At 40.6% G+C, this 17,393-nt stretch overlaps 1 protein-coding gene across 3 annotated transcripts in view; it reads right to left on the reverse strand.

Moving 5' to 3' along the window:
- LRP4 (LDL receptor related protein 4) overlaps nt 1-17,393 on the reverse strand; it is a 2,374,694-nt gene that overhangs the window by 319,461 nt on the left and 2,037,840 nt on the right. For all 3 annotated transcript variants that reach the window (XM_044082533.1, XM_044082532.1, XM_044082534.1), the window contains exon 29: nt 16,498-16,716. In XM_044082533.1, coding sequence (XP_043938468.1) covers nt 16,498-16,716 — 219 coding nt within the window. The remainder of the gene's footprint in view (nt 1-16,497; nt 16,717-17,393) is intronic.

Consider the following 17,393-nt stretch of genomic DNA (forward strand, 5'->3'; position numbering starts at 1 on the left):
ATTTGCCTAAACCATAAATGACCTCTACTACACAAGATAGGCAATCCTCAGCAACACACTCAGACTGCAAAAGCCTACCACCCTACACAGCACTAGGCATCCCAGTCTTGGATGGCTATGCCCCTAAAGCAGACATCTACCCAAACAGCAGAAGACTACATTGCAAGACATACAGATGTACCTCTTACCAGACAGCTCAGCTGCTTTTCTGGTGGTAGGATGCATCAGATCACACACGCACTTCAAGTCCTTCAACAATAAGTGTCAGTATGACTCTGTGGGTGCTAACTTCAAAAGTACCTCTCTGGACTACATAAACAGAGGCATGCTGGCACTCTGACTGTGAGTTCCAGGCAGGCTTCAGCCTAGCACTAAGCAACCTTCTACCATCTAAAAGGATGATACCACAATATGAGCAAAAAGTAATCTACTTTAATAACTGGCTTAGGTTTTGGTGTCATTTGATATGGCTATAAAACTTATCAGCCTGGGAGGACATGATTGACAGATAACACTGCTTCACAAGGGATGATCTCTACCTGTTACATCTAGGCTTTTGAATACGGCTAAGACATTCTCCACCCCCATACTGCCTTTTTTAGGCAATGCCAACACAATAAACCTATCAACATAACTGTAAGAGGAAAGGACAAACATGAAGGAACTGATTATCAATGCTAGGAGGCTAAAGAAAAAAAATCCACGTCTTGGTCACTGTGCAGACATCTGTATTCTCCTAGGTAAGAAAGGTTTAATTCAGTAGAGAGCACTCCGGCTGTGCGGAGCTATAATTCTTTCCACCCATTTAGACAAACTACTATGCAGAAAGGATAAAATGGTAGAGGAGTCAGAATAGAGGAAACTATCACCACAAAAGAGCAGTCACAAATGGAGTCCCACCGGGATTGGTAATGGAACCTCTCCTGCTTAGCATCTACTTTTCTATAGTAAAGGCAAACATCAAGGGGCTCTGACTGACAAGGTTTATGGATGACTACAAGTTAGGAGCAGTCAATGAATCCCCTAATGACTCAGCCATTTTGCAGGAAGGCAACAGAAAACCAGTGTGTGTGTGTGTGTGTGTGTGTGTGTGTGTGTGTGTGTGTGTGTGTGTGTGTGTGTGTGTGTGTGTCCATGCAGCCTGAACATTCAAAGACCAAACCAACAAAACAATCCAAAAAAGCGGCTCACTTAGTGTCAGCAATCCTCAACCATGCAATCCAACACACTAAAATAACTTGGAAATTCAGAACAAAAACAATAAAAGTGAGGGCACTTTAAAAAATAATATACAATTGATAAAACCACGGTTAAGCACTTTCGTTCATATCACAAACGGGACTTCTTCAGAACCATATGTAAATCTTAAAACACAACTTAAATATCTTTCTCATTCTAGCACATGCAAAGGCATAGGCCAATCACAAATTAACTGATTTATTTAAAAAAAAAATTAACAAGTAGCACTTTAAGTTAAAATATAAAACGTATCTCAAAAAGGCATACATAAAACCTGAAAGCTCATATGGTAAGAAATACAATATATACTGCAAAATATTCTAAACTTTATTAGATCTGATTTTTAATACTGGGGCAATGGAAACTTGGTCATTCAAGCCATAGCCCATAGGTCACAGCAAGCTTTAATTGCCAAATCAATTATCTTTGTTTTAATTTTAGTTTCCAGGAAAATTGATTTGGCAATTAAAGTTTGATGCAATCTGTGGCCTATGGCTTGAATGACCAAGTTTCTATTGCCCCAGTATTAAAAATCAGATGTAATAAAGTTTAGGATTAGTTATTTTATAGTATATGTTGTATTTCTTACCACATTAACATTTAGGTTTTATATATGCCTTTTTGAGATAAGTTTTATATTTTTACTTAAAGTGCTACTAGTTAATGTCTTTTTTTTTAACAAGTCAACTGACTTGTGACTGGCTTATGCCCTTGCAAGTGACAGAATGAGAACGATATTTAAATTGTGTTTTAAGATTTACATATGGTTCTGAAGAAGTCCCGTTCATGATAGGGATGAAAGCCCATGACTGTGGTTTTAACAAATGTATATTAAATTTTTTAAGTGCCCTCGCTTTTACTGTTTTTGTTCTCAATTTCAAGTTATTTAGTGTGTTGGTCTGCATGGTTAGGGATTGCTGACACTATGTTAGCTGCTTTTTCGGACAGTTTTGTTGGTTTGGTGATTCTACAGGAAGGCTTGACCCAAACAAATAACTGGTGCCAGAGTCGTGGAATAAAACTAAATGCCAAGAAGCACATCATTGTATCCTTTGGGACACACACTACTCCACAAATTTCAGTACAATGGCAACGTCCCTAACAGTTGTCCCTGTAGTCGAGGATTTAGGAACACAAGTGGGCAAGTAGTCTTACATTCAACTGACACGGCTCCACAGCAGTAAGAAAGCCATTCTACACTGCGCAGCTTACAAACAAAGCAATAGCCTGTATATCCAGATGATGTCACAATTTCCCTTTACTCTGCTCTCATCAGGCTAAATCACAGACTACAATGCCTCCTTTGGCATGTATCTATCTGGCAGGGAACAAACAACTCAAACACCCACAGAATTTCCTCCAAAAGAGGATAAAGAGCCTAAAACATAAATCCTACACAGACTTACTCAAGCCACTGTCACTGTATTCAGTATCCTACACACTGCTGACAGAGGACCTGTGTCCAGCTTATACTGTATCCTCTAACTCTATGCTTATGGACATAATGCACATCCCCAAGTCAACTGGTATCAGAAATACTCATTTCAGAAACTTAAATCACCACTGTAACTTGCACAGAACAGCTTGGAGAGACAAGTACATCTCGCAAAGGTTATCACTACTATGAAACAGACTCCCCACCCCCGCATGTAAGCCAGTTCATACTTGTCCCTATTTAAGTGTAACTTTGATCTATGAATGGGAATGAGGAAATTTACCCCAGACCTGCCAACTGTACAATTTATGGACATAGTATCTAAAATGCTCTTTCTGGGTTCAGGCACCTAGACAATAAGAAGTTATGTACCTACCATAACGTTCCATGTTAGTTGTCTTCTTCTCGCCTTCTTTCTTGCTGGTTGGGTTCAGAGCCGATCCTCGGCTCCGACTCGGCCATCTTCAAAACCTCGAGAGCTACTTACTGGCTCGAGGCCCCCCTATATCCCATGATGCCTGGCGCTAGATACCCAGTTCTCATTTGGTAAGTCTAACTGCAGACATAATAATAATAACAATACAGGAATCCTGTCCTAGATTGCATAAATCCTACTGGAGAGAGTACTAGTCAGAAGGAATAGCCAGAGAAGACTCAGCCAGTGAGAAAAACATAAGGAACTCTTCTTGGTCTACTAGGATAGGGGGATGGAGGGTGGGATGCAAGAAAGAAGGCAAGAAGAAGACAACTAACATGGAACGTTATGGTAGGTACATAACTTCTTAATGTTAAGTTGTCTATCTCGCCTTCATTCTTGCTGGTTGGGACAGCGTCCCTAGCACCTCAATCCTGGGTGACTCATCGGAACAAACTCTTCAGAACAGTGGAACCAAAATCAGCTCTACTCCTGGAGGCCACGTCCAGCTTATAATGTGAAATAAAGGTATGAGGATTGGCCCATGTAGCTGTCGCACAAATAGTTTCCATTGGCAATCTTGCCTGAAAAGCCAATGAAGTAGCTAGATATCAAGTGGAGTGGCCTTTCGGTTTAGCAGGAAGCTCTTTATTCCTTAGCTAATATATAAATGTAATGACAGATGTCAACCAGCTAGATAAGGTTACTTTCGACACAGGTAGACCTTGTTTACCCTTAGCATAGGACAGGAACAGCAGGTCTGATTTTCTTATTTGCTTAGTTCTATGCAAGTAAACGCGCAACTGTCTATGAACATCCAACTGATGCAATTTGTATTCCGCCTTGTTGGAATAATTTGGAAAAAAACACAGGCAGATCAATAGACTGATTCAAATGATTGTCAGAAGAAACCTTTGGAAGGAGGGAAGGATTAGTCCTGAGAGACACTCTGTCATTGTGGAAAACTAGATAAGGAGGGCGAACAAAAAGAGCTTGAAGCTCAGAAACTCTTCTGGCTGAAGTAATTGCAACCATAAAAAGGGTTTTCCAAGAAAGAAACTTCACGGAACAAGAAGCTGCCGGTTCAAAGGGGGGCAGTATCAGGGAAGCTAAAATCAAATTTAGATCCCACGGAGGTGGGGGATCTCTCACTGGGGCCTGAGTAAAGTAGTCCCTTTGAGAAAAGCTTTACAAAGCTTATGGGACATAATACTAGTATCCGATAGACCTGTATGAAAATTTGAAATTGCAGCTAACTGAACTCTAATCATGGCAGAAGAAGATCCAACACGAAAAAGTTCCGCTAAAAAAATCCAAAATATGGTGCACAAGGGCTGAAAAGGGATCTATATTCCTAGCCTCTGCCCAGAAAGACAAACGTTTCCACTTACTAGCATAAGTCTTTCTAGTGATAGACTTGTGCGATAAGATGATTTCATGCACCGGGTGGGAGATGTTCGGAAGCCTGGCTAAGGTCAGATGTGGAGCAACCAAGCAGTGAGCTGGAGAGATTGAAGGGATTGGTGCAGCCCGCCCGATTGATGGATCAGGAGGTCTGGAACTGGGTCCAGGGCTGCTCCAGAAGGTAATGATGCAGGAACGGGAACCAAATTTGTCGAGGCCAGTAAGGGGCAATGAGGATCATCTTGCATCCCAATGTGGTAGCTTTCTGTATCAATATGGGAATCAGGGGGAATGGAGGGAATGCATAAAGAAGTCCCTGACGCCAATCGTGAACTAGAGCATCTCTGGGGGAGTGTCCAGGAAGAGGGAGGATAGAGAAGAAATTGTTGCACTTGCTGTTGAAGGGGGTGGCAGAAAGGTCGCAGCAAGGCTGACCCCATTTGCAGAAGATTTGGTCCGCCACTGTCTGATTGAGAGACCACTCGTGAGGCATGAGAATTGCTCTGCTCAGCCTGTCCGCTATAACGTTGGTCTTCCCAGGGATGTTCACTGCTATCAGAAACCATTGGGAAGAGATTGCCCACTGCCAGAGTCTGAGTGCTACTCGACATAGGGGGTAGGACCTGGTTCCACCCTGCTTGTTGATGTACCACACAACCAACATATTGTCTGTTTGAATTGCAATGGTCCCGGTAGGAAGAGAGTTGTGAAGAACTTGCAACGCCAAAAGCACTGCCCTCATCTCCAAGACATTGATATGCAGATGGTACTTGAGGCTGCCAGGTGCCTTGGACTGTTCTGCCCTGAAAATACCGCCCCACCCGATCAGGGTGGCATCCGTGGTCACTGTAGCCACTGGAGGAGGAAGAGCAAATGGTCTGCCCTGTGGTACTGATGGGGAAACCATCCACCAAGCAAGTTGGTTTTTGCATGTCTGTGTGATCATTATTTTGTGAGACGATGGAAGTTGCTGGAAAGACCATATGTAGTTTTAATTTTAATAATAATTAAGTATTGGCATTGAGCTATTTTATCTATATTTGTGTTATAGTTATAGCGATTTTGTCATCTCAACTTTATGCAGTTTCATCTTCCGTTCTATATGTTAATGCTTTTAGAGAGAATCTTCGGACACCTTTCTCTGTATAAATAAGATGAGTTGCTAATCTTTAGATGCATGCCATATAGTTATTATTATTATTTTTATTATGTGCTAGCCAACTACTTACTAGATATGAGGCTATATGTTTATTATAGCTTGGTCTGAAAGCACGCAGTATGATCGATGTGTGCTAGTTAACATAACAGAGTAATGGAGCTATTTTATATTTTGTGCCTGATTTAGTCTGAGATATTTTCCCATGATCATGCATTTTATTAAATAATTTTTAGGCAACTTTTGCACAACTAAGATGCGCTACTTTATGTTTTGTAAATTAATTTGATGGAGGAAATTACTTGATTATCGCAACTCCATATTTATGTTATGTAGTACAAGGGTCATATACTACCTGATATATTCAAGAACAAAGCCATTTTAGTGTTTTGTCTTGCTTTGTTTTATTTTATTTTATTCTATTTTATTTTTAATTTATCAATGGTTTTTGGATAAACAACATCTTGGCTTCGCTATTTGCCATATATGGGCAGCATTTCCTGACTATACGGTGCCTTGGACTATCAGTTTGCTAACTCTGAATTGCTTGATTGTATTTGCTGCATAATTAAGAAATAACAACAAGCTTAATATGAGCTTTCTAAATATGGGCATAGTTTCCTGTAAGCACTTATACAAAAGTTCATTAATATCAAGATGGGCATGATGTTAAGATTTTATGATAATTTGTTTTGAAATGTACCTAACTATGAAATTAACATTATTATGTTTTAAAATTCTTACTTGTGCTCTTTTAGAGTGAACTTTATGATATTATATTTAACCGAACCTGACGGTACGGGAAACTGTGGATGAATTCCTATTAATTAATCAATTTGGATATTTAACTATTTGATTGTTTGTGTTAATTACACAATTGAAAGGCAATGTTTTTAGTATAAAAACATCCATTTAGTCTTTGTAATTTGTAACCTGAGGAAGCGCAATTTATATTGCGTGAAAGCGCTTGTTCTTTGTTTTATAAATAAATTTATTTTATGCTACTTTATTTTCGTGGTGGTTTCTACATTCCTTTAGTTTTGCTCCTCTACCTTTGATGTAAGAAACCTTTGGATGATCGGTCTCTGTTTTTTGCTGTTGGTATTTATCGTTTTGCTCCTGACCGGTTCTCACACGATGGAAACGCAGAATATTGAATTGGACTACAACCCAGCAAAGGTGACAGCCAACGGTAGTTGGAACTCCATTTTCTACCAGAAAGACAACCCTTTGCTACATATGGATATCAACGGTGAGGCTAATACTAGTCCATCTACGACGAATGAAAATCTATATGAATTTTTTGGAAGCTTGAGAACCTTAGAAAATGATTTATATCGCCTGCATAGGCTGGTCTGGCAGCGAAGGCACTTACAAGCATGCCAGCATTTCAAAGTTATCCCCCGCGGCATGCGAGTCTTGTGCATGCCGACCTATGGGGATAGCCAACCCGAGCTGCTACGGCAGTGGCAAAAATTAAACATCGAGTTTGGAAATAAATACATCCAGCTGCTACTAGACTATTTTGCACCGATCGAGACGGAGCTTCTTACTAAGGTAGAGGAACAGTACAATTCTATTACTATTACATATCAGACAGATTTTTGCAATTCTAAAATCCAAGCAATGAATAGACAATTGTCTCTATATAGTGATAAGCTAGAGCAGATCAAAGCTAAAAAATTGAAACGTGATTGTGAAGACTTTTCTCTCGGACGTATCTTTATATGGCCGAGATTTGGTCATAACAATAAAACTAACAATTCGCAATCTGAAGCATTAACTTCAGCCTCTGGTTCTGCTACTAACGATAGAGTGGCTGCACAGCATGATATGACAGTTAATAGACTAGATCTGGACAGTGTCATTAATGAAATCTCTGACCCATTGGATACACCTGTAGCTTCTTTACCCTGCAACCAGCAGGGTTTAATACAACATAGTACCTTGGGAGCGAAACCTAAAATATCTGGATTGAATAACAAATTCATGGCACCTATGCCCCTAAATTTTCCCCTACCCTACAAAGAAGCAGTACGCACCCGTTCCACCAGCCGGGGAAGGGGAAAAAGGAAGCTATCTGGAGAAATGCAAGAACAACGGAGAAGGGTGAAAATATAAACCATCTGTTTTTTAACTTATCAACAAAATCCTTCACAGTGACTGAAGAGAACATATTAAACAGGGGTTTGTCATTTATCCCCTCGAGACACAGTATCATTTCTGATACGCTAATAGATTTGCGCAAGTTTTGCAGGAAGCTCTCTCTTAAAGTATTATGCAAGGACAATACTTCCAACTCTTTAGACAACTTTGGTGATGATATTGTCTGTAGAAAGAAGAGTGTCTTTATGCCTCCACTTGTACAAACTGTTGAAAGCTTCCTGAAAACATGTGAATGGGATTTTTATTTATACTATGATTGTCATGACAATAAGAATAATTTTTACAATCTGAATATATTAGAGAAGTCTGAGTTGAAAAATCTTTGTAGTGACCCTAGTCTTGTCTTCAAACCAGCAGATAAGGGTGGGGGTATAGTTGCTATGGATGCAACTTACTATCGACAACTTATGTTGAATATGCTAAATAATGATAGAGCCTACAAATCAATAGAGAAATCACGAGTAACATCAATTGTACACTATGTCTCAGACACCCTCTATGACATGCTCATGACCCGGTCAATTGATAAACCCCTTTATGATTTCCTTACCATAGATTTTCCATTGATACCAATTATCAAAGGATTACCTAAGTTACATAAGGGTAAGGACCCACCTCCATTACGTCCAATCGTGTCAGGTGACCACTGGGTAACACAAAATATATCGTTATATGTACAAACAAAACTTGGGCAATATGTTAAGAAAATACCAACTATATTATTAGATTCTTTCAGATTATTGGATGATTTAAAATTAGACCTAGTGAAAAACAATATAAAACAAGATACTATATTGGTAACCCTGGACATTGAAAGTCTTTTCACGAATATTCCTAATGATTATGGTATTAATGCAATAAGGACACATATGACAGAACTTAAGGTGGACAACACTGAAATTATGAATATATGTTGTATGTTAGATCTGGTTCTTAATAACAACATCTTTTTATATGAAGAACAGGTATATGCACAAACATGGGGGGTGGCCATGGGCACCCCCTGTGCAAATGCATATGCCAATCTTGTTGTTCTAGAATGGGAAAAAGAATTTCTATTTAATGAACCCAGATTTAAACATGTCGTTCTATATAGGCGCTTTATAGACGACATCATAATATTATGGAATGGTGGAGAAGCCACCTTGAGTTCTTTCATTAGCTATATGAATAGCACTACTTCTTTTTTTCATTTTACTTGTGAATCGTCTAAGTTTACTATTGATTTTCTGGATATTACTATTAAGAAAAACATCCATAGTAATTTAACAACGACTCTTCACAGAAAAGCTTGTTGGAAGAATGGAATACTCCATTTTAGTAGTTTACATCCACGGCATATTTTCAATAATATAGTTAAGAATCAGTTTAGTAGGATTCTGAAAATATGCAGTGATCGTTCTGATGCCCTGGAGCTAGTTAACACCCAGAAAGAATATTTTCTAGCTAGGGGCTATCCAATGAAGTTAATAGATGATATACTGAATTCTATTACAGAAGATATTACTCTTCAGGAAATACCTTTTAGACGCAATGTAAAGAAAAATCTTCCTTATAAAATACAATATGATATCAAATATACTAGTGATGTCCAGTCCCTAACCAATATAGTGAAAAGCAATTGGAAGATTCTGTTATCAGACAAGACAGTGTCAGAAATAATCAGTGACAAACCGGCTTTTAGATATATGAACTGTTTAAATTTGAAAAGACTACTATGTAAGGAAAAGCTTAACATTACATCCATTGACATTAGGTCACAATGGAAAACAGGAACATTCCCTTGTGGAAAATGTTCACTTTGTGGATATATTATTAAAAAAACTAATACTAACGCCCTAGGAGTTGAATTAAATACAAAATGTATGTTTTATGCAACTTGTACCACTAGAAATGTCATTTATCTAGCCACTTGCGATCTTTGTGATAGCTACTACGTGGGTTTGACTTCACGTAGGCTTAGGGATAGGATCTATAACCACGTTTATGAGATAAGAAGGAATAGCAATACTAATGCTTTGGCTATCCACTGTAATACCCATCCCAAGCATAGCTTTGCATTTCAAGTTTTACAAATAATAGATGCAAACAGAAGAGAAGGTGATCTTATGAACACTTTAGAAACCTTCGAGCTTAGATGGATACTAAAGTTAAAAGCCCATATACCACCGGGCCTAAATACAGTTGTCAACATTCGACCAGTTCTATCAGGCCCCACCTGATTTTACTAAATTGCTATTAATATATATACAACTTTTGACTAATAGCAAGTTAGCACTATAATGCTATACACACATGAATTAAATAGTCTCTTTTGTGACTATGTTTGTAAATTTGATGTATTAACTTTGTATTTTGTCATATTTGACATGTTGTTGTCCTGACTTTACTTTTGACTAATAGTGAGTAAACATCATAATGCCAAGCGCATTGAATCAAATGGTCTTTTTTATGACTGTTTGCAACCTTGATATATTAACTTTGTATCTTGGTTATACTTGACATATTATTGCTCTGATTCCACTAGGTCTATTGTCTCTATTAATTAATCTGATAGCCCTATATTATATTTTTACATACCTTTTATGTAGGATATCTAGAGCTTGTTGTTACTCTTGATATTGAATACATTGTTATTTTTATCTTTATTTTGAATTTTGGTGATCATATGTAGTTTTAATTTTAATAATAATTAAGTATTGGCATTGAGCTATTTTATCTATATTTGTGTTATAGTTATAGCGATTTTGTCATCTCAACTTTATGCAGTTTCATCTTCCGTTCTATATGTTAATGCTTTTAGAGAGAATCTTCGGACACCTTTCTCTGTATAAATAAGATGAGTTGCTAATCTTTAGATGCATGCCATATAGTTATTATTATTATTTTTATTATGTGCTAGCCAACTACTTACTAGATATGAGGCTATATGTTTATTATAGCTTGGTCTGAAAGCACGCAGTATGATCGATGTGTGCTAGTTAACATAACAGAGTAATGGAGCTATTTTATATTTTGTGCCTGATTTAGTCTGAGATATTTTCCCATGATCATGCATTTTATTAAATAATTTTTAGGCAACTTTTGCACAACTAAGATGCGCTACTTTATGTTTTTGTAAATTAATTTGATGGAGGAAATTACTTGATTATCGCAACTCCATATTTATGTTATGTAGTACAAGGGTCATATACTACCTGATATATTCAAGAACAAAGCCATTTTAGTGTTTTGTCTTGCTTTGTTTTATTTTATTTTATTCTATTTTATTTTTAATTTATCAATGGTTTTTGGATAAACAACATCTTGGCTTCGCTATTTGCCATATATGGGCAGCATTTCCTGACTATACGGTGCCTTGGACTATCAGTTTGCTAACTCTGAATTGCTTGATTGTATTTGCTGCATAATTAAGAAATAACAACAAGCTTAATATGAGCTTTCTAAATATGGGCATAGTTTCCTGTAAGCACTTATACAAAAGTTCATTAATATCAAGATGGGCATGATGTTAAGATTTTATGATAATTTGTTTTTGAAATGTACCTAACTATGAAATTAACATTATTATGTTTTAAAATTCTTACTTGTGCTCTTTTTAGAGTGAACTTTATGATATTATATTTAACCGAACCTGACGGTACGGGAAACTGTGGATGAATTCCTATTAATTAATCAATTTGGATATTTAACTATTTGATTGTTTGTGTTAATTACACAATTGAAAGGCAATGTTTTTAGTATAAAAACATCCATTTAGTCTTTGTAATTTGTAACCTGAGGAAGCGCAATTTATATTGCGTGAAAGCGCTTGTTCTTTGTTTTATAAATAAATTTATTTTATGCTACTTTATTTTCGTGGTGGTTTCTACATTCCTTTAGTTTTGGAAAGACCATTGGGTGAACAGCATCCACTGAAGAATCCTCATATGAAAACGAGCGAGAGGGACTAGTATGATAGCCGCTGCCATGAGACCCAAGGTCTTTAGGACAAATCTGGCCTGAATTCTTTTGCATCCTAATAAGACCTGGACATGTCGGCAAATGTCTAGCACTCTGTCTAATGGAAGTCTCGCTGACATGTCCTTTGTATTTAAGTTTGCGCCTATAAAGGTAATAGATTGACAAGGCGACAATGCAGACTTTTCGAAATTTATTGTGATGCCTAGTTTGGAGCAAGTTTGGATGATGTAGTCTTTGGCTCACAGCAGGTGATGCCTGGTGGTTGCAGTAAGGAGTCAGTCATCTAAATATGGAAACACCTGGAATCCTTGCCGTCTCAGGTGAGCAGTAACTACTGCCAAACATTTGGTGAACACCCTGGGGGCTGTGGTGAGACCAAAGGGCAGAGCTCTGAAGTGATAATGACTGGCTCCCAGCCGGAAGCGGAGGAATCTTCTGGAGTGTCTGTCCATTTTGATATGGTAGTACACATCCTGAAGATCTATGCAGCACATCCAATTGTCCTGACCCAGAAAGGGTAAAATGGACTGTAGCGTGACCATCTGGAACTTCGTTCTTTGAACAGACCGGTTTAGTCTGCCGAGATCCAGAATGGGTCTCCAGTCCCGTCTTTTTTTGTACCAAAAAGAACCTCGAGTAAATTCCGGATCCTTGCTAGTCTGCCGGGACTGGCTGGATGGCTCTTTTTCTTAGCAGTTTTGAAATTTCTTGAACTGCTTGATCCCTAAGATTGGGTAGAACATCTGGAAGAGATTTGTTGGGAACATAGGGAGTGCGAAAGAAAGGGATTTTGTAGCCTTCGGATATGATAGACAGTACCCATTTGTCTTGTGTTATACTTTGCCAGGCTTTTGGGTACAGTGATAATCTTCCCCCGACTGCCTCCGAAGGTGGACAGCCGGGCAGCACCTCAGGGATGCTGGAAGGGCTTTTCAGAGAAAGATTCTCTTTGGCCCTGATTTTGCGGACCCCCTCTGCCCCGAGGGCGGCGTCTATTGTTGTTCCCTCCTCTGCCCCTGGAGGGGAACTCTCCATGTGTGTCACGCATGGCTCCCTGAGGTTTCCGGAACCACATTTTCCCACTCTTCTGACCCTTGGGATACGGTCTTGAAGGAGTGGAAAAATGGACTCCCACAGCAGAGAGAGTCTTGCCTTCCTGCTCACACCTGGTAAGGGTATCCTTCACCTGTGGTCCAAAAAGAGTAGAACCATCAAAGGGGGTGTTTGTGAAAGACGCCCTGAAGGGTTCCGCAAAGTTACATAACCGCATCCAGGCATGCCTCCTCAAGGCCACTCCTGTGCCTGCAGCCCTACTCGCACCATCGGCTGTGTAAGAGAGGAGTTTACTACCGAATTAAGAGTCGCCAGCTGGGAGGCAACCTTAGCCTAGACCCCCGCAGCTGATGGATCTTGAAGGGCATCTCCTAGCTCTTTAATGAGATCCCTTTGAAGGTGGGTAAAGTGGCACAAGTAGTTCAGCGACCTCATGGAGAAGGTCGCTGATGCAAACATCTGCTTCCCATATCTGTCCATCGTTCTAGATTCCTTATTAGGGGGATGGACAGACGAAGAAGTTTCAGCCAACTCCTTTTTTGTGGCCGCTGCTACCACCATGGCATCAACGGGAACACCCTTAGTCAGAAATTGCTTGTCTTGTGGTGCAGTAATAGATTTTGTGGGTCTTCAGGGGTTGGTTCCACTGTGTCTGGAGCTGACCATGCCTTCTGAGCCACCACAGACATCACTGGATCGAAAGGCGAAGACACCCAGAAGGTGGAGGGTCGGGAACCAAATGCGTCCAGGAATACCGACTCATCCTCAGAAGGGTTAAGGATAGTCCAGTTCCACTTCTGCCCAAGTATCTCAATGTCTGAGAAAGAGACGTCCTCAGAGGAGGATCTCGGGGACCCTTCCGAATCCTCCAAGTCGGTATCTGAAGTGACAGACTCAGGGGAGTCATCATGCTTCCTCTTGCATTTCCTCTTTTGAGGGGGCTCCTCTGAATGATTGGGGGAGGCCTCGGAAGAGGAAGACATACCCAATGGGGTGCCCTGGAGCACTTGTTCCCCACACTTGGGGTCTGGAGGAGGGGCAGAGGCAGACGCAGGCACCATGGGGGGAGGAGCCGATGAGGCTGATCGTGGGGCTGACTCAGAGGCCAGCACACTCCTCATGACCTCGAAGCCGCCCCCTCCAGATACCGGAGAAGGCTCCAGCTCCGAAGAGACTGGGACCCTACTCGGCACCGAGAGAGATGGCTCCGAGACCGATGTAGGAGCCGAACTCACCGGTGCCGAAGCTCCGAGAGGGAGAACGGGGATGACAAGGGTCCGATGCCACTCGCCCCCTAGGAGCCAACGAGGGCGTCCCGGCACCCAGATACCTCCAAGGATGGCGCCATGGATGAGATCGGAGCCGACGACAGAACCGAAAGGGTAGGTATCGGCGCCAACGGTTCCACAATCCGAGCCCCAGCAAGCTCCGGCTCCGAACTCGAGGGATGAGTTGAAGGAGGAACTACTACAGAGACAGGAGGAATCAAACCCTGATGAGGGGGGGCTGGATAACATTTTAGCCAGGGCCTGTGATTTTAGGAGCCTGCTCACCACTCTCTTCAAATCATGGTCAGATAGTCTAGAAGACCGAGAAGAGTGGGATCGGTGACTTTGCTCCGACTGTAACAGAGGCGACACCAGAACCGAGTGTATCGACTCTAGGGATGGAGATCTAGAGTGTTTACGACTCCCTGACGGTTCCGACACCACAGTCGGGGCCGAGTGGGAGATAGGTACTTCGGTTCCAGTCGGAGCCGAAGTTAAAGCGGACGCCACACCCGACAACGGCTCCGAACTGGGAGCCGGCAGCTTCGTTGGCTTAGAGGGTTTCACTGACTGAACCTTAGCTGGTGACCCTTCAGGTTTGAGCAAACCCCTAAGGATTAGCTTATTCCTACGCTCCTGCAGGACTCTTGGACTAAAGGCATGACACATCGAACAAGAGTCATGCAGGTGTAGGGCGCCCAAACGGTAGACACAAGAAGTGTGACCATCTGTCAGTGACATCTTCTGACAGCATGTGTCACACTTCTTGAATCCAGATACTTTCGTATCTTTGGACATACCTGTAAATGGAAAAATCACTTTACAAAGAACAAGTAACAAAAGGGAAATAGGTAACTAGTAAAAACACACACACTCAACACAAGTTACCACACCCTAACAGCACACACACTCTGTTATCTAAGAAAAGGTAATTAGACCTACTAATCTACCACAATTTCGACCAAATAAACTATTACATAAAAAATTGAAACAAGGATTAGCCTCTAACTAAAAATGGCTACCTTTAAAAATAGAAATGGGGGAGGGGAAAACTTTCTAACAAGAAAACAAGTTTTCAAGGGAAGGAGACTAAATACAAATAGCTAACTAAAACTACTGAAAGTACACTATAATTTAAAATATTTTTATACGACAATAAAATTGAAAAATATAACCTGAGCCAGTAAAAGCAACCTCGCAGCTGAAGCGGCAAACGAAATCTGGGTATCTAGCGTCAGGCATCATGGGATATAGGGGGGCCTCGAACCAGTAAGTAGCTCTCGAGCTTTTGAAGATGACGGAGTCAGAGCCGAGGATCGGCTCCGAACCCAACCAACAAGAATGAAGGCGAGATAGACAACTTAACATCAAGACATTTCCCTGTGGTACATTTGACTGAGGACACATGGCTGATGTGACATTCAGATGCAGAGAAATACAGCTGTTGCAAATTCTCTGTGGGTGAAGAGAAGCACACACTGCCATGCCCACAGCTTTAATAACCAAGTACATGGGGGCAGAAGAAGTAATGAATACTGTGCTCCATGTACAGTACATACTTATGTAACTACAACATGCAGAAGTGTGTACATCATGGAAGAAATCTTTTTGTGGTACTGTTTATGCTCCAGTATATATTTTAGGTAATGTCCCCTAGACACTATGAAAAGAGTAGTGGTCCACACACACACACACACACACACACACACACACACACACACACACACACACACACACACACACACACACACACACACACACCAATCATAACAGCACTGCCCATTGTGCACTGCATTTTTACTTCCACTGACATGCCCACTAGCCAGCCTGTCAAGTGATGCCTAGCATACTACCTGCTGTCTCGTGTTGCCTTGGGGGCCATGGCTATTATTTTCCCTTGTGAATTTGGCTACTGGAGCTGTGGGCATGACACTGCATTTTTCTCTTTGCCCATAAGGAATTTGCAACAGCCATATTTCTCTGGAGCTGAATGTCACTTCAGCCATGTTGCCCCCAACCAAATGTACCACAGGGAAATGTCTCATTGCCTAGGTGGCTGAACCTGCTCTTTCTACAACACGTGCTCTATAAATTTAAATACTGACTGGCATTTCACTAGAAATAATCACTATCTCACCCAGAACTAATCACTATCCTATGGGTAGTATACAAATACAGACCTTGGGACTAGGTATGGGTAATTCTAACTAACAGGAAATCAGCTAGACTTAAAATGTCCTGCAAGGGTAGTTAGTCTAGTATTCACCTATGAACTTATCTTGAAACGTGCAACTGGCAGGCCCTGAAGACTAAGCTACATGTTATTTCGTCAGGAAGACAGCACAGTGAAGGACAACAAACATGAGGCCTGCCTACTGCTGACTTGTTAATAACTTACCCTTTCTTTGGGAACACGGCAATGGCTCTTGGTTCATCTAAACTATTATTGATAAGCACCTTTCTGGAGGTGCCATCTAGTCGGGCTACTTCAATGGTGTTTCTTCCTGTGTCTGTCCAGTACAAGTTCCTGGCAACCCAATCTACTGCAAGTCCATCTGTAGTCTTCAGTCCATGGCCAATCACAGTTTCCATGCCAGTTCCGTTTAAGTTTGCTCGTCTAAAGAGAAGTAAAAAGAAGAAGTTTCTGAGTTCCTATCATCACAAATTTAAGAATCTCTCATTTTGCTTTTATTTCTAAAAGTAAAGCATTTCTATGGATGAAGGAAAAAGTAATGAAACATCTCAGAATTTTCACCAAAACATGAAAGGGAAGCTTGGTAAGACTTACTAGTTCAGCCCTCCTTCAATGAGCTACTATGCTGCCTATCAACTTGACAAGGCGGTGACATCAGGCAGGAGCATAATGGGTATATAGCTTGGTGCAAGGTCAGTCCAACTTCAGGCGTCAAACACACGGAAAGGAAGTACAGCTGGACAGTGCAGCTACAGAGGCAGAACACATATATTGAACAAGCAGGTGTTGCAAGTCCCAAGACCAGTCTGCCCAGCTCTTCAGCACACAATGCTCAGTCATACAATTGTTTCATTCAGTTCCTGAATCAGACATTTTGCTTCAGCAGTTGCTGAACGTATAAACCCTTCAGCTCACTCCTTAGATGCAAGTATGCATAGTGAATGCAAGTTTTTTGGCTTTCTATTGGCCATTTTCTTCAGCACTAAGAATTCTCTGAAAATGGTCCATGGACTCAACTCTAAGTGTGGGTTATTAGAATGAAGTCCACTTCCAGATAAACAAGATCTTTCTACATGAAACTAATACAGTATTTTATATCT

This window comes from Protopterus annectens, chromosome 9.part0 (assembly GCF_019279795.1).
Source record: "Protopterus annectens isolate FY-2018-M chromosome 9.part0, PAN1.0, whole genome shotgun sequence".
Classification (NCBI taxonomy): domain Eukaryota; kingdom Metazoa; phylum Chordata; order Ceratodontiformes; family Protopteridae; genus Protopterus; species Protopterus annectens.